Source organism: Melanerpes formicivorus, unplaced genomic scaffold, assembly GCF_026170545.1.
Source record: "Melanerpes formicivorus ecotype bairdi unplaced genomic scaffold, bMelFor1.0.p_v2 SCAF_4, whole genome shotgun sequence".
Lineage (NCBI taxonomy): Eukaryota > Metazoa > Chordata > Aves > Piciformes > Picidae > Melanerpes > Melanerpes formicivorus.
Window position 1 is genome coordinate 7,392,014 of NW_027142356.1, and position 17,470 is coordinate 7,409,483.

Sequence of the window (17,470 nt, forward strand, 5' to 3'; positions counted from 1 at the left end):
CTCTCTCTCTCTTTCTCTCTTTCTCTCTTTCTCTCTTTCTTTCTCTCTTTCTCTCTTTCTCTCTTTCTTTCTCTCTTTCTCTCTTTCTTTCTCTCTTTCTCTCTTTCTCTCTTCTTTCTCTCTTTCTCTCTTTCTCTCTTTCTCTCTTTCTCTCTCTCTCTCTCTTTCTTTCACTTAGGCTTGTGACTCTGACAATACAAAGTTGTTTTATTTGGTTTCCTTTTAATATTCTTGTTCTGGTTTATTTAGTTAATTTTTTTTAGATACTACCATTTTTCAATTGCTTTTGCCTCAGCTCTGCGTTGCATAGAATTCATTAATCAGGGTTTGCTCTTGTGCATTAGTAAACATTTCTAAAGCAAGCAAACCAGAAAATTACTAAACTCAGCTGTGCTTAATCTCTAGCTCTTTTCCTTCCACCATCTCACCATGGATCTTTCCGAAATGCATGATTGTGTTGAACATCACTAACCTGTGTCCCAGTAGCACCATTCTCCCCTGGTGTTCAGTTCAATTTCTCTTTCAGCATTGTGGGCAGCATTGCTGGAGGAAAAGGTTTTTCCTCTGTTTCAGGACTTTTGTTAAAAAGAGTTGTGTGGAATCTTTTAGTTGTGCAACCTGTAGGCAAGTCTTGAGGCTAGATGCAGAATAAGATAAAACCCCCAAAGTACTTTGTATTTTGGTTTTCAGTGTGTTTTGCTGGTATTGTTGTACTTCTGTGTATGTCTAAGGAAAGCTGTGTTTATAAATAAATTGATTTATGTGCTGCAGCCTTGCTTGCTCTGTTAAATCCTTCCTCTCTAAGAAGCATTCTTTCATTAAATGATATTTAAGGAGAAAACCAGTATTTAAATGAAAAAAAAAAAAACAAAAACAAACAGGCATAGGTTCATTGGAATTGGAGACTTCATATTTGCTTTTGTGCTGAAACATTTGAAACCGTGAAAGCGAAAAGGAGCTAACAGATTCTGCTACATTTGGCAAGAGCAGCAAGTACATTTGTCTTTTCCCTCCTGTTTTCTTTGCATTAAAAATAGCTAGAAAAAGGAGTCTGATTTAAATGTAGCATTGAGAGCAGCTCTTGAAAGATTAGGAAGAGAGTACACTTTTCTGAGAGACTCAGTTGCTACTGGAGGGGCTACAGCAATTCACATTGCAAGGCATTGATTTGCCATCAATACCGAAGACTTAGGCAATGGAACAATTTACTTTTCAATCAGCAATGCAACCTTTCTAAGTCATCTTTGTTATTACTGCTTCTACAAGGTCAGGAATTTGGCTTCTGATTTCATTGCCACCAATATCACACACTATTGTCTCATTAGTTCCAGAACTTTTGCTCCAAGGTGTTAATGAGAAGCAGAGGAAATACTTTAAGAATGCATGCAGCATAAGAATGTCTTTGTTTACCCACTCATGGTTATTATCTATCTATAAATACAACTTAAATACAGTTTGCAGATAACCTGCAAGACTCATAATGTTTCTCTCTTTCTACTTTGTGCATTCTTGCAAGAGGTAAAATACCAAACTTAATACTGCATAAAGTATTTCTCCCAGCAGGTTAAGGTGCAATCACTAAACCCACATCCTGATCATTGGGACCTCCATGGCATTTGTGCATTGAGCATCAGAGAAAAGGAAACACTATTACATCTTTCACTTTGTAAGAAAAGCAGGATTCAAGGGTGACTTTACTGATATTAGTATAGAAATAGGGCTGATTCCTCAGATACCAAGTACCATGGGTTTTCATAAGAATTCAACAAGGGGATTTTCTGTGCTCTTTTCACCTGTAGGAAGGATAGATTCTTAATAGCTGAAGGAGATGCACTTTCAGACAGCTTGGAAGTCTTCCTGTCAGATAAGGTACTTTTCATTTCCAGTGCTCAACAAATAATTTTATTCCTCTGACTTACACTTTCCATCCATTTTTTTCCCTCAGTTGCTTGAAATAAAGTAACTACCTTTCATTTTAGTTTGCATAATCCCTTACTGCAGGCAGAATTCACAATCACTTACTTTGTTATTTAAGATGTAAAGTTGAAAAAGACACACTATTCTGGTATGAAGTTATTCTGAATCAGATTGCAGTCTTACAAATGTTAAAATGTGAGGTATCTGTCCCCAATCCAGTCAAAGGAGTTCTGTAATTTTTCATGAACATCCTTTACCATTGCCACTTTTGAATTATAATTTTCTAATGTTGCATGGAATGCATCTTTAACAGTGACTTTAGGACACTCTCAACTTGCCAAGAAATATTCTATTGAAGACTTTTTTCCTCAAGAAAACATAGTTTAATAAGCATCTGATTGGGAGAAGGAAGGAAGAGTTGCCACAGGTCTTATACTACTTCAGAATAGAATAGAATTAACCAGGTTGGAAAAGACCTTTGGGATCATCGTGTCCAACCTATCATCCAACACTATCTAATCAACTAAACCATGGCACCAAGTGCCCCATCCAGTCTCTTCCTAAACACCTCCAGTGATGGTGACTCCACCACCTCCCTGGGCAGCCTGTCCAATGGCCAGTCACTCTTTCTGTGAAGAACTTCTTCCTAACATCCAGCCTAAACCTCCCCTGGCACAGCTTGAGACTGTGGCCTCTTACAGATCTCTCAGTTTTTCACAGGAGACTGTTAGATATTAGACAATATGCTGTTCAACCTAAAAGAGCTTTTTTTCTGTGTATTAGATGCAAAGTAAAGATAGATGGCCTTGTATTGTTGCCTTGGTCTTCATCTAGGATTAGCAAAAGAGCTTTATATTCTTCAGCAAATGACTCCAAGTGGCTGTCATGGGATTGGCATTACTGGATATTGTTACCCACCTGAGATCTAGCTCTGAAAAAATGTGGAAAAGCTTATGTAGTGCTTTTGTACTTGAGATTCATGCTATCACTTCTTTTTATTCCAATACTTTTACTCCTGACCTGGAGTATGCTTCCAGTTCTTCCTGACCTAGAACACCTTTACAAGCAGAAAGGAGATTTGTTGTGGAGAAACAAAACAATCATATCTTCTTTTGTTTTCCTGGTAGGAGTATACTTTTTTCTTAGGTCTACTTTCTGCCACAATTCTGAATGTGTTCTGGGACCTTTAATCCTTATTGAAGGCTCTTTCAGAATGTCGGCATGTTCTAAGACCTTGTAAGATTTCAGAGGGATTTACTCATGTGTTGGTGTTTTTTTTTCTCTTGTAAACTAGACTCTTATGTTGAACAGTGCAATAAACACAACTGTGCTGAATTATGCCAATGAATTACATGAAAGAATCCCTACATGTGGATTGCATTATGTGGGCTCCTATCATTGGAAACTGCCTTCTTGAACCTAAAATGAGATGGGTACCTTTTGTTATCTTCAAAAGAGGAGCTTAGGCTCTTATTTCATATGGAGTGCCTACTGTCTTTTGGATTGTTTTATTTTCAGGTTATTCACTTCAGGAGTTAAGTGATTTATTGAATTAGAAACCATTTCAATGTTTATCATATTTCTTTATAATTTTAGCACAAGAACATCCTGGGAAAGAATGCAAAGTGTTTAATACCTAGTTTAAAAAACCTCTGTTTTCTTTTCCATTGATAGGTACAAAATTGTGTGGCCTGAAGATGTAATGAATTATTCGTGGACTAGACTTGTTTAAAATGCATGGCAAACTTATCTTCAGAAAAACTCACAGTTAAAACTACTCTTTTATTGCCATCACAATCAAGCAGTTGCAGTGGTTGTAACAAAGTTGGTGAGGGGAACACAAACCCTATGTGGAGAGGCTGAGGGAGCTGGTGTTGCTTAGCCTGGAGAGGAGGAGGCTCTGGGGTGACCTTATTGCTGTCTACAACTACCTTAAGGGGGGTTGTAGACAGGCAGAGGTTGGTCTCTTCTCCTACACAACCAGCACCAGAACAAGAGGACACAGTCTCAAGCTGCGCCAGGAGAGGTTTAGGCACCATCATTGGAGGTGTTCAGGAGGAGACTTGATAGGGTGCTTGGTTGCATGGTTTAGTTGATTAGGTGGGTTAGATAATAGGTCGGATGCGATGATCTGGAAGGTCTCTTCCAACCTGGTCTGGTCCATTCCATTCCATTCCATTCCATTCCATTCCATTCCATTCCATTCCATTCCATTCCATTCCATTCCATTCCATTCCATTCCATTCCATTCTTTCTTTTCAAAGATTGAAGCAGAAGTGTTTATTACTAAGGAGTAATAATAATAATGTCCCCATGTCTACTTTAATCTGAATTGAAAGTGTCAGTGATGCCTGAGGTTTATATTTTGCATTTGAGGCACTTAGAGTCATTTGTGGATAACAAAAATAAACTATTAGGGCTATGAATTTATTAGAAGTAGACTTGCAACTCACAGACAGGACATTTTGGAAATGCTTGGTCAGTAAAATGGTGATATGTGCCCTGGTCAATATTCTTGCTCAAATGTATCAGGAGTGGCATCCTGACAGCATCTGCTGTTTCTGCTGTTGTAAAGACATTTCAGTGTTACCTCAAACATTGAAGGATCTACACTGCTTGCCCATAATGGTCCACACACTGATCATAACTGCACTGGTTTGGTACTCCTATGGAATAAGGTATAATCTGACCTATGCCAGGGTGGCTGAAACTGTTTCCTAGGAAACCAGCTCCAAAGCCAGTAGAAATCAAAGAAACTCTATCCAGCTCAGGAAATGAGTAATGACATAAAGGTGCTTTGAATAGGTTGTTTACAACGTTGCAGTACAGAAATTTCTAAAGCATGATGTACTTGAGTTAAAAGAATTAATTTATTAGGTGAAGTTATCAACAGACATAATACAGACACCCCTCTGTGTGTAGGTGATAATTGTAGTCTGCTCCTAAAAAGGCAAATTTGGAATACTGTAGGTTCTCTGCTGTTCAGCTCCTGCCACTGTTTGTGGTATCTCTGGGCTATTTCAACTGCTTTCCTCTGTAAGCTTATGCTGTAGCAGGAGTTTAGTGAGGTCTCTCCTGCTAAGTCTTAAGGAATTAGTCATATAGCCTTCTGCTTTAACTCAGGAAAAGATATACTGAAATTATGTTTTGTTTTTCCATGAATGGCAACATGTAATGAATGTAGAAGTCTCTCAAGTGCAATACTGGAACTGCAGTTCTGCTCTGCTGGAATGTGCAGCTCTCAGCAATGCAGTCCTCCAAAACAACCGATCTGTGTCCAGTTTCCTGGACTTTTCACCACACAGGTTCTGGGCAATATTCCAGAAAGCTCAACAGCCTCAAAGCTTATTCTAAATTAACTTGTTCATGACATCCCTACAGATGACATCCCTACAGAGACTCAATGAAGAAGGGGCTTCTGAGGTTTTTAGTGTTTGTTTCTACATTAGTGAAAGAATTTTCTTATAACTCGAAAAACCTACTTTGTCCTGAGTGGGATGTTAAGGTTATCTGGCTGAAGGATAGGATAGGATAGGATAGGATAGGATAGGATAGGATAGGATAGGATAGGATAGGATAGGATAGACCAGGCTGGAAGAGACCTCCAAGATCATTGTGTCCAACCTATTATCCAACCCACCTAATCAACTAAACCATGCAACCAAGCACCCTATCAAGTCTCCTCCTGAACACCTCCAATGATAGTGACTCCACCACCTCACTGGGCAGCCCATTCCGATGGGTAATCACTCTCTCTGTGTAGAACTTCCTTCTGACCTCCAGCCTAAACCTCCCCTGGCGCTGCCTGAGACAGTGCTGATTGCCTGGGAGAAGAGACCAAGATCATGTCTAACACTTGAAGAGAATTACACGGCGGGGGAAATGGGGGTGCGGGAATAAACAAATCATCTTTCTGAGGAAAAAAATAAACAACCAAATCAACTCCATAGTTTTGACCATGGGGATCATAATCTCCATGCATAAAACTGAAATTTTGAAAAAGATACAGATTTGATTTTTCATTTACACTTCTGGTAGGTGTCTTGGTTTCAGTATTAAGGAACCTGTATGGTTCAGTTCAGCAATGCATTTAAAAATACACTGGATTCAGTAACACTGGAGTGGCTTTGCTGAAATTTTTTGTCTGTTTAATCCAGTAATACTTTTTTATTAGACAGTATCTAATACTAGCCTCCCTCCAAAGCAGGGTATATTCTGTGTCAAATCAGCTTCATTTCTTGTGTTTACTGAGGAGTTTAATACAGGAAAAATAAGAACATGCCAAGTAAGTTTGGTGAAAACATTTTTGTGTGCAGCTGTGCTGCTGCAGAAGCATAGCAGAGGAAGAAATTGGATGTTGAAGAACTGCAGGAGCAGGAATGCCACTTCAGTGTGTTAATCATATACTCAGTGTGGTGCCTGTAGTGATTGTGTCTCTAAGAGGGGTCATGGCTGTGACAAATATCACAGAACAAGCAGGAATTGCTTGATTAGTACTGTGCTAGTTTGGGGGATTGTTTTACGCTATCCTTCCATGGGTAGGCTCATATTTGGAAAGAAATGTGGTATTTGCTGTATTAAGGACTAATAAATTTTTCTGCTCTGAGTTGTGGAATGAACTGTTGTGAACAAAGGAGGAGATAGATGTATTGATTCATTACAGTCCAACCAGGTCATCAGTTTAATGAAAGGGATAAAGAGACATTAGGATGTGCCAGATGAGGTGTTTTCAGTAGAGATAGGAAATTGTGCAGAACCAAGGTGAGACTTCATTGATGGCATTCTGCATGGTTTTGGTCACTTGTGGCATGCAGATGTTGTTGTATGAAAGAAGACCAGAAGCATCTTTTTTGTTTATGTAATGGATCTAAATAAAGGCTGAGAGAGGATATGGCTATAGAAACATCTGTAGATGTGGCATCAGTGAAGGATAATAAGTTATTAATTAAGGTAACACAAAATAATTGCATAAACAAAGCTGTCCATAAATAAACTTTGCCTGGAAACTGTAACTCTAGGAGTGGTGAGATTTCTAGAACACATTCTATTAGATCTAGCAATCCAGAAGGGAAAATGATTTTAAAGTGGATATTTAAGATTAGATCAGAGGAGTTCTGTTAGGGTTGTCTGTGATGGCAGGTCTTGGGCCCAGAGGCTAGTTCCTGTCCTGTTTTCATTTAACGTTTTAATATTGAAGGAGACAAACTGACACTCAATGAATAAGTGGAGAAAGTTCTGGACACAGTTCAACATCTTCCAGTGTCTGGCAAACAAGGGACAAGTTTACATTTGAGGGAACTTTCAAAAGCTTCTGAGAACTCCTTCTCTATAGACTGTCACATTTCTTAAGGTAAAGAGCAAAACAATGTGAAACACAACCCCAGATAAAAATGGTATTTGAAATTTACTGTGGCTCATTGATATGGAAACCTTCAAATTGATTTAATTTCTAAAGCAGTTTCACAAAGTCTAAGATATGTGACTGTGTGAGTCTAAGCTCAGAGGAGATTCAGTTGAAAGTATGAAAACATAACATCAGACTAGTTTTGTGATAAGGAAAAGAGAGGTTCAGAGCTAATCACTTCAGAAACTTTTAGTTCAGTTCTTTGTGTATTGTATGAGCATAACAAGCTGCCACTTTGGATGATACTTTGTCACAACTTTATCTGCCTAAGGAGTAGATCAGTGGACATGTCCACATAAGTGCTGAGATAAAAAGCACCTCTGGTTTTTTTGGTTGTTGACTGACAACAGAGCAGCAAAATGTACAGAACTGGTGCTAGCTGGCATAAACTGTCCTTCAACCTGATACTACTTAGTCTTTTTGTGGGGTTTTTTTGCACGGGCTTCTCTCTGTTCCTCCTTTTCTAGCACACTCCTGTAATTTTTTTCCTTCATTTTATTTTCATTTTCAATCTCTGCCAAGTCAAAGAACAGACCTATTTACAGAAGAAGATTACTGATAGACCAAAAAATTACACAGGCATCTATTTTTGGCAGGAGCTATATATTATTCATAACAAATTGAATTTCTGCACCTCATTACTCCATGATGGAATGGGTAAGTTGTTTCACTTCTGACACTCAGAAATGTCAAATCAACCAAACGGAAGGGGTGCCGTCCCAGGGGGAAGCACGTGCGCGCCTTTGTACATGCCTGTATGCGCCGTTCTGGAGTGAGCCCCTTGTCAGTACGTTAGCAAAGTGCTCCTACATCACTATGGTAGTAATTTCTGTCCACAATCACAAATTAATCTGCAAGGTGGAAACATGCCCCATGAATAACTAAATAGCGGGAAAGGCACAATGGCATTTTTTTTTCTTCCACAGTCTGTTGTTTCTTGGCTAATTTGGATGAGTTATGCCCCAAAAGCTGTTCCTATGTATCTCTGCACTTCAGGATTTGTTTCTCTTTGAATACAGGACAGGAAGAAGTGAATGTTTAGACATACATGAAGCTTGTTAGACCATTACCTGAATAAAGTCTAAAAAAAAAGACCTATGGTTATTTCTGTCTGACTTTAAAAAAATGTTATTAGGTGATGAGCCAGTATAGACTGGGGTGTCAGCTGTGAAGATTGGGCTATCCACTGAAGTCTGCAGTACCAAGCTGTATAGACTAGCTGGTTGGGATGTTTTTAATGAAATTTAGGATAATCATTTCTTCACCATGAGAGCGGTGAAGCCCTGGAATGGGTTGTCCAGGGAGGTGGTTGAGGCCCTGTCCCTGGAGGTGCTTAAGACCAGGCTGGATGAGGCTCTGGCCAGCCTGATCTAGTGTGAGGTGTCCCTGCCCATGGCAGGGGGGTTGGAACTAGATGATCCTTGTGGTCCCTTCCAACCCTGACTGATTCTATGATTCTATGGATCAGAACTGCAATTTTTCACACAGACAAGAGTAACTGATTGATTTTACTTACAGTGCATCATTATCCTCTCCTAGAGGTTAAATAAAATAAGCCATTGGAACCGATGAGACAGAAAAAAGCAGAGTGTGGAGACACATCTGAGAGCAAGTCTTTGAAGTATATACATGAAATATGAAGAAGACTTTGGCCTAGTAAAGCTTATAGTTACACTATGAGCCACCTATATAAACTTCAGTTATGTATAAGAATATTGAAACTATAATTCCATCTTGTGAAAATGGAAACTGCAGGACACTATATGATGTTCAGTTGAACATTAGTGACTCCCATGCCAGGAGATGTAACAAGAACAGATAATGACTACAGTCTCCACATGTAGTGAATGTTACAAAGCTCAAAAGACTGATGTCAGGCAATGTTAAATGGGTCAATGCCTGAGATGTTTGATCTATGGAGAAAAAAAAGTAAAAAAACTCAACAAGTGATGCTAGTAGTCTCATGGGTAGTAGTCTCATGCAGTCCTGAATTTCTAATAATTTCAAGTCTTAGACCCTTAAAGCGTGAGTTTGTGTTGCTCAGCCTATGGTGCACGCTGTGAGTGTCTTTGAATCCTCTGTTATAGAATAGAATCACAGCGTGTGCTGGGCTGGAAGGGACCTTTAAAGGTCACCTAGTCCAACTCTCCTGCAGTGAACAGGGCCTCACGCTCTTTGATACTGCTTTGAGGAGGACTCAGGGTGTGTTGCACAGTCACGTGTATCAAGGGATGAGACTACCTATTGAAATACCAACAACTTTCTCAAGCTTCAGATGTCTCATTGAAAAATTACTGCTTTTAAAGGTCTTACATGAACTGTCCACTATCTTCTCAACATTAAATACCATTTCAAACAATCCTAGTCAAACATCCTTTTCACTTCATTCTTGCATAATATGAAATATGTGGTCAGCTATTTTATCTTTCTCCTTCACTGTAAGTGCGCAGAGTTTCCATGTGTCTGGATATCTTTGTGCTAAACAGCAAAAGAACCAGATGATTTCTTTGAATAAAGGAAAAGCAATAGCTCTGTTAGAAGCAGGCTGAGTGATGCCTTTATTTGAAATCTAGTCTATTATTTCATCTCCGTGAATGACTAATTATGATTCATCTTTCCAAATACCAGTTATTTCATAAATCCTGCCAGAGAGCGCAGCAGTGGAACTGAAGAGCTGCTGTGGAGCTCTGCCAATAAAGTCACTGATGCAGTTACAATATATCTCCATGTAATTTAATCCTCTTGTTGCCTGTGTTGAAGGCACACATTCCAGTAGTTTCACGTTTAAAATCCTTTTATTAAGGACGCTATTCCTTTTCTCTTGCATATATTTAGAGCTCTAATGAGGTGCTGTATGCAAAGGATTTAATTGCACCCTTCATAGTGAGTAACCTTTCCTCTTCAGAAACCATTAGTTTTTATGATATAAGATGTTTATTTTATTTAGTCATTATGATAATAAGGTGTTGCAGTTCTGGGATCTCCTACTGTTCCACGTTACTTTATAATGATTTTTCTTGCCATGCTGGCTGTTGTGAATTGTATCTGTTACAGAAAGTGATTCCTTGGCTTCTCTTTACAAACCATAAGGTGGCCAACCTCCACTATTTGCTTCCTTTTTTTTTCCACAGCTGAAAGGGCAGTTTTGGTTAATAGCACAGTTAATCAGCCAGTTAATTCTGCTTATGCTCTGTAGGAAAGGTAATTTTGTGACTTTGAAAATACACTTCTGAGTAAGTGTGATGGTAACATTGGACTTTCATGGATGATCTTTTGAAATGCTTCTGGACATTAGTGCAGTAATTTTACTTTGGGGCAAATATGCAAAGCCATACTGCTTAGTTTTCCATGATGATTTTTCAGCATTTTCTCTCTGTTCACAGTCAAAATAATCTTTGAACTGTTACAAAGCAATAGCAGTGATAATACCAGTCAAATTGCATTTTTCTTTCATAAGATAGACTAGCATTTTGCTTTCTTAAAAAAAGCTATGTAAAAGCAAAAAGAAATAATGCTTTTGATTTCACAGGAAGCACATAGAATTTAGAATCACAGAATCATAGAATTGCCAGTGTTGGTAGGGAGCTCAAGGATCATCAGTTCCAACCCCCCTGCCATGGGCAGGGACCCCTCACACTAGATCAGGCTGCCCAGAGCCACATCCAGCCTGGCCTTGGAAACCTCCAGTAATGGGGCTTCCACCACCTCCCTGGGCAACATGTTACAGTGTTTCACCACCCTCATGGTGAAGAACTTCTTCCTAACATCCAATCCGAATCTACTCATTCCTAGTTTTGCTCCTTTCCCCCTAGTCCTATTGCTGACACCCTAAAAAGTCACTCACCAGCTTTCTTGAAACTGGCCACAATTAGGTCTCTTCAGAGCCTTCTCTTCTCCAGACTGAACAGCCCCAACTCTCTCAGTCTGTCCTCACAGGAGAGGTGCTCCACCTCTCTAATCATCCTCGTGGCCCTTCTCTGGACATGATCCAACACATCCATATCCTTCCTGTAATAGGGGCTCCACACTGGATGCAGAGCTCAAGCTGGGGTCTCACCAGAGCAGGGGGAGAATCACCTCCCTTGACCTGCTAGATATGCTTCTCTTGATGCAGCCCAGGTTCTGGTTGGCTTTCTGGGCTGCAAGTGCACACTGGTGGCTCGTGTTGAGCTTCTCATCCACCAGCACGCCCAGGTCCTTTTCTTCAGGGCTTCTCTCAAGCCAGTCACTGCCCAGCCTATATCGGTGCCTGGGATTGCCCTGACCCAGATGCAGGACCTTGCACTTGGTCTTATTGAACCTCATGATGTTGTCATTGGCCCACCTCTCCAGCCTGTCAAGGTCCCTCTGGATGGCATCCCTTCCCTCCAGTGTGTCTGCTGCACCACACAGCTTGGTGTCATCAGCAAACTTGCTGAGGGTGCACTCAATGCCACTGTCCATGTCACCCACAAAGATGTTAAACAAGAATGGTCCCAGTACTGATCCCTGAGGGATTCCACTTGTCACTGGCCTCCACTTGGACATGGAGCTATTGACAGCCACCCTTTGGGTGTGGCCCTCAAGCCAGTTCTTTGTACACTGAATGGTCCATCCATGGAACCCATACTGCACCAGCTTGGAGACCAGGATGTGGTGTGGGACAGTGCCAATGGCTTTGCTCACGTCCAGGTAAAAGATGTCAGTTGCTTGGCCTTCATCTATTAATGTTGTGACCTTGTCATAGGAGGCCACGAGGTTTGTCAGGCAGGATTTGCCCTTGGTGAAACCATGCTGATTGTGCCCAGTCACCTCTTCATTATTCTTTTGCCTCAGCAGTGCCTCCAGGAGGATCTGCTCCATGATCTTACTGGGCACAGAGGTGAGACTGACTGGCCTATAGTTCCCTGGGTCATCCCTCTTTCTCTTCTTGAAAATGGGAGTTATGTTTCCCCTTTTCCAGTCAGTGGGGACTTCCCCAGACTGCCAGGACCTTTGGAATATGATGGAGAGCAGCCTAGCAACCTCATCTGCCAGTTCCCTCAGCACCTGTGGGTGTATCCCATCAGGTCCCATGGACTTGAACACTTTCAAGTTCTTCAGATGCTCACGAACCTGATCTTCACTCACAATGGGCAGTTCCTTCTTCCGGTCCCTGCCATTATCTTCCATTGTTCTGGAAGTGTGGCTGGAGCCCTTGCCAGTGAAGTCTGAGGTAAAGAAGTCAGTGAGAACCTCAGCCTTCTCCGTGTCACTCGTCACCAGCTCACCTGTTTCCTTTCTGAGGGGGCCCACACCTTCCCTAGTCTTCTTTTTACCATTAATATACCTATAGAAACTTTTACTGTTCCCCTTGATCTCCCTGGCTAGATTTAGTTCTGACTAAACTTTAGCTTTTCTAACCAGGTCTCTTGCACATCATGGTGTAAAGCTGTCAAGGCATGCCTACTGTTCTGACAACTGAAACTTGCCAAAGAAACTTCTACTCTGGTCTTTTAAAAGTCTGAAAATATATGAATGAGAAAATGATCTTAATCTTTCCTTTCATATATCCTCTGCCATCAGAGCTTCTTCTGTGTAGAATGTGTGGAAAACCCACTTTTGTATTCCTAGCAGTGTTCTGAAAGAAATGGAAATGTCAGTGTTCTCTAATATTTGGAGAAGATCTCTTATTGTCTTGTGACCCAGCTGCTACTGCTGCAGTGCCATGGCATATACACAGTACCAGGAAGCAAACTGAGCAATTGAAAATGTGAGTTAGAATTCCATGTTTGGGTAGTAGTTTTTCAAATCTACAAGGCTACATGCATTTTAGTATGAAAAATGGTAGAAATAAAAAAGCAGAAGGGCTGCCTTATTGAAGAAGAAAAATTATGTTATGAAAATGAGTGTTACAGGAGAGAAACCTTCACAGCATTGCAATGTCAAGAAAACTGAACAGGCAATAGTCAAAGAATCAGTTCATAAGCAATCCAAAACCTCGTTAGATCAGGAAATACACTGAAAAATATGGAAATAAAATAACTGGGAAAGGATAGTTTGTGTTTCTCACCTAAAAGCTATTGATTCAAAACCTAAATTATTCAGCGTGAACAGGTTTGATTAGCAGTCATCTCAAAGAAGCATTAGGCTTAAGTCACTGAAAATTATACCAGGATTCACTTTCTATTCACTATTCTAAGTGGAGCATCTGGCCTAAGAGGAGCTTAATAGTTGACTAGCCCATTGTTCAAACTCCAGTATTTTAGCTCTGTAAGGCTGAACATTTGTGCTTAGTTTCCACGTATCATGCACAGTATATGCTGCTGCCTGTGGAGTATAAAGCTAAAATTCAAATGTTACCTCTATTTAATGATGAACAGTAAAGCTACAAAAAGAACAGTTTGTGAACATGGAAGACAATTTGGCAAACTCACATTTTTAATCAAACTAGATCTCTCATCGTTGTTATTTCAAATAGCCTAGGTTTCTGAAAGAATATACTCTGGTACTTTGCAGCACAATTTGCACAGTTATCAGGATTCACTTAACGATGTTTAATGGAACAGTACCTTTCTCTTAGCTTTGAGCTGCTCATGATATTTGTTGGATGTGTCGCCTGGTATTTCTCCTCCCCAGAGGGTAATTCCCACTATGGAGTAAGTGATGCCCATGACAAGCAGTGGAAAGCAGTAGACCAGCACAATCACAATGACATGATACCTGCAATGAAAAAACATTAAGCTGATGAGTGCTTTGGGAGGAACTCTGCCTTCTGGCTGCTAGAAGTCAAGAGTGCTACTGTAGCGCAAAGCATATTTTACATTGACTCTGTGTTTTCACTTTCTTTTTGAAGGTGTTGAATTGCATTTAAATTTATTTACATTTTAATGCAAGTACTGTATGGGGTTTCTGCTTCTGAACTTGCACTAGCATAGATTAAGAGTGGCTTTATAAATTATCATGATCGGTGCCTGCAGAACAAGGAATGGGGCTGTTCAGCCTGGAGAAAAGAAGGCTCCAGGGTGATCTTATAGCTGCCTTCCAATACCTGAAGGGGGCCTACAAGAAAGCTGGGTAGGGACTTTTTACAAGGGCTTGTAGTAATAGGATGAGAGGGAATGGATTGAAGCTTGAGGAGGGTAGATTTAGACTGAATATTAGGAAGAAATTATTTCCAGTGTGGGTGGTGAGACACTGGAACAGGTTGGCCAGGGAGGTCGTGTATACCCCCTCCCTGGCCTTTAGCAGTCTGGTCTAGTGGAAGGTGCCCCTGCCCACGTTGGGGTAGGGGGTTTGGAACCAGGTGATCTTTAAGGTCCCTCCCAACCCAAACATTCTATGAATCTATGGATGTTTGTTCTGAAATTATTTAATTATTGCACAGCCAAGTATCCAAAGAGCAAGCTAGGGATTTTGAGCTTAAATCAAAGAGGAAAATTAAGTATTCAGATGGGAAGGCCCTGATAAATGTCCTGTGGTACCCAAAGTACTTCGTAAGGCAGATCTGTCATGCCTGTGCAACAGTGCAACATACTCATCACTGCTGATGTAAGCACTGAGGGAAAAAAGATAATTTCTTTTGTCTCCTGTTGACTCCTGGTTACATGACATCTTCAGATGGAATTCTGGTGAATCATCAGTGAAGAATCCCCAACCATCACTGAGAATAACCTTCCTGCCCTAAAGAAAAATATCTGTGTATGGCTTTTAAAGTGATAAAAATTATACATAATCAGAGCCTCTCTCACCAGCCTGAAAGAGCAGAATATCAGATTTGAATCTGGATTGTTAAATCGGCTTTCAGCCTTGGACATAGTACTCATATTAAATGTCAAAGAAGATGTGAAAGGGCAAATAGTGTTTTTATGGCTAGATAACCACTTATTCCTAATTCTGGCAGGGGGTTAAAGAGGATACATTCAATTTAATTGACTGCTATTTTACACTTCCAGAAACTCACAAATTACAGGTATTACAGTGTTCTTATTTGAACTGATATCTGATAAAAGTAATTGTAATAGTGTAATAGAATAAAGAGGGAAATCCAACCCTCTGATGAAGATACCCAGAGATAAAAGTCTGATCAGGAAAAAGTGATGCTGGAAATGCTTTTCTGGTTAAGATGAAAAGAAAGCTTGTTTTGAATTGCATATTCTGTAGCCATTTCTGACTGTCCAAAGAAGTAGCCACCTTAAGTGACGCTATGATGGTACGGGATGGAGAAGTCTCATTGATGTAGAAGAGAATAAATGTGCTCTACTTATCATTTAAAATGCACTATCTTCCTAGCTTTGAAAATCCCTTCTCACTTTCTCAGTGATCAATACTGTTATTCTGTATGAAACTCTATAGCTTTGCCAAGCCCACTGCAAGTGTAGACACCACAATGCACAAGTTTAAAAGAACAAAAGCTTACGTAAAATGCTGTTTTGGACCACCTGGCCATGCTACATAGCACAGAGTTCTCCCAGGCATCACCTTGGTTATGGAGTATAGGCACTGAGGAAAGGCCAACAGGAAAGCCAAAATCCAGATGCTTCCGATGACCACCTTGGTAGCCATTGCAGATAGCCTAGGTTTCAAGGGATCAATAATGGCCATATACCTGTAAAAGAAAGCAAAAATCTGTATATAAGAATCAATTAAAGCTTAGGGTTGGGAGAAGAATAAAAGCAGAGATTTTGTCTTCCTGGAGTTCTGAAGGCATTGTGCATTTGGGTGGTTCAGGCTCCATAAAGGCAGTGCTGGAAGAAAAGGCCACTGGAATGGGCTGCCCGGGGAGGTAGTGGGGTCACCATCATTGGAGGTGTTTAAGAAGGGACTGGATGAGGCCCTTGGTGCCATGGTTTAGTTGATTAGATGGTGTTGGGTGAGAGGTTGGACTTGATGATCTTGAAGGTCTTTTCCAACCCCGTTAATTCTATTCTAAAAAACAAATGTTCACTGAATATTATTTTAAAGCTGTGGGTTGCCTGGTTAACTGTGTGTATATGAGTGGAGTAACTATTTCTCAAGGAGTTAGTTAATGCTGTTTCTGCATAACTTTATTCAAAAGCAACAAGGCAGCCAGATCCTCTGTTGATCTGTGACACAATACTGGGTTTATCTCTAATTAAAAAATCAACAGCCAAGCTGTCAGGATTATTTGACATCTCTCCAAAAGCTACAGGAGCCTGACAAGTCTGTGTGTAGTTATTCCAGCAGACAAAGACTGACTTTGGATGGTCTGCCAAAGTGCCTCAGACTGCAAGTGGTTCATACAGAGATTGAGAGAGGAGCCATATGAGCATTTCCTGGGGCAATGCAGATATGATAAAAGCACTGAGAGAAGTAGCTGCATAAAGCATGAAAACATCTCATTTTCTTTCTCAGTTCCTGTGCTCTCAGATAGGATGGCATTCTGCTTGCTGTCCTGTCTTGCGTTGGCAATCAATGCATGCTGATAACTTTACAAGAACATGCAAAAAAAAGAATGTAAAAGTTTACTCTAAGTATTTAAAATTTAAAATTGTAGGAAAAGAAGGCAACAGGAAGGCATCAAAACAGATAGAAAAAGAAAAACAGGTCTTATTTTCTGACTTTTGATCTCTGTTATAGATGTAAGGGACAAAGGCAATAGAAATTTTGTCTTTTATATACTCCATATTACACACTTCATGTGTTTTCCACATTTTTCTTAGCATGACTATGTCTTTGCTTTCTGGGCTAAACCCTGAATTAATGTATTTTCCACCAACTTTTCTGATCATATTCTTTTGTTTCATTTAACAATGACCAAAGTATGACTTGCAAAATCATTAATCATATTAATTATTTAGGAACACTGATCAAAACTCTCCCACACTTGAGGGAAATGCTGATGACTGTCATTCAGAATCACATTTAAAGAAATTGTTGTACTTGATAAAGCCAGGGAGACACTGGCTGTGTTGTGGTGGTTTAAGCCTTAACTGGGAGTTAAGAGCTCAGATGGGGGCAAGGCTGAGAATCTCTCCCCTGCTCCCCCTTCCTCCTTCCCAACAGAGAGGCAGGGAAAAAAAAGGAAAGGAGCAAATCCACCAAGCAATAATTTGGATTCGGCCTGGAAGTAGAGAGGTAAAGAGTTTTCTTTAAACAAGATAGATAGATAGATAGATAGATAGATAGATTGATAGATTGATAGATAGATCGATAGATAGATCGATAGCA

At 40.2% G+C, this 17,470-nt stretch overlaps 1 protein-coding gene across 1 annotated transcript in view; it reads right to left on the bottom strand.

The window, feature by feature from the left end:
* TACR3 (tachykinin receptor 3) overlaps window positions 1-17,470 on the bottom strand; it is a 47,847-nt gene that overhangs the window by 13,915 nt on the left and 16,462 nt on the right. The window contains exons 2-3 of the mRNA XM_068171069.1: window positions 15,699-15,887; window positions 13,852-14,002 (exon numbers count right to left, since the gene is read on the bottom strand). Coding sequence (XP_068027170.1) covers window positions 13,852-14,002; window positions 15,699-15,887 — 340 coding nt within the window. The remainder of the gene's footprint in view (window positions 1-13,851; window positions 14,003-15,698; window positions 15,888-17,470) is intronic.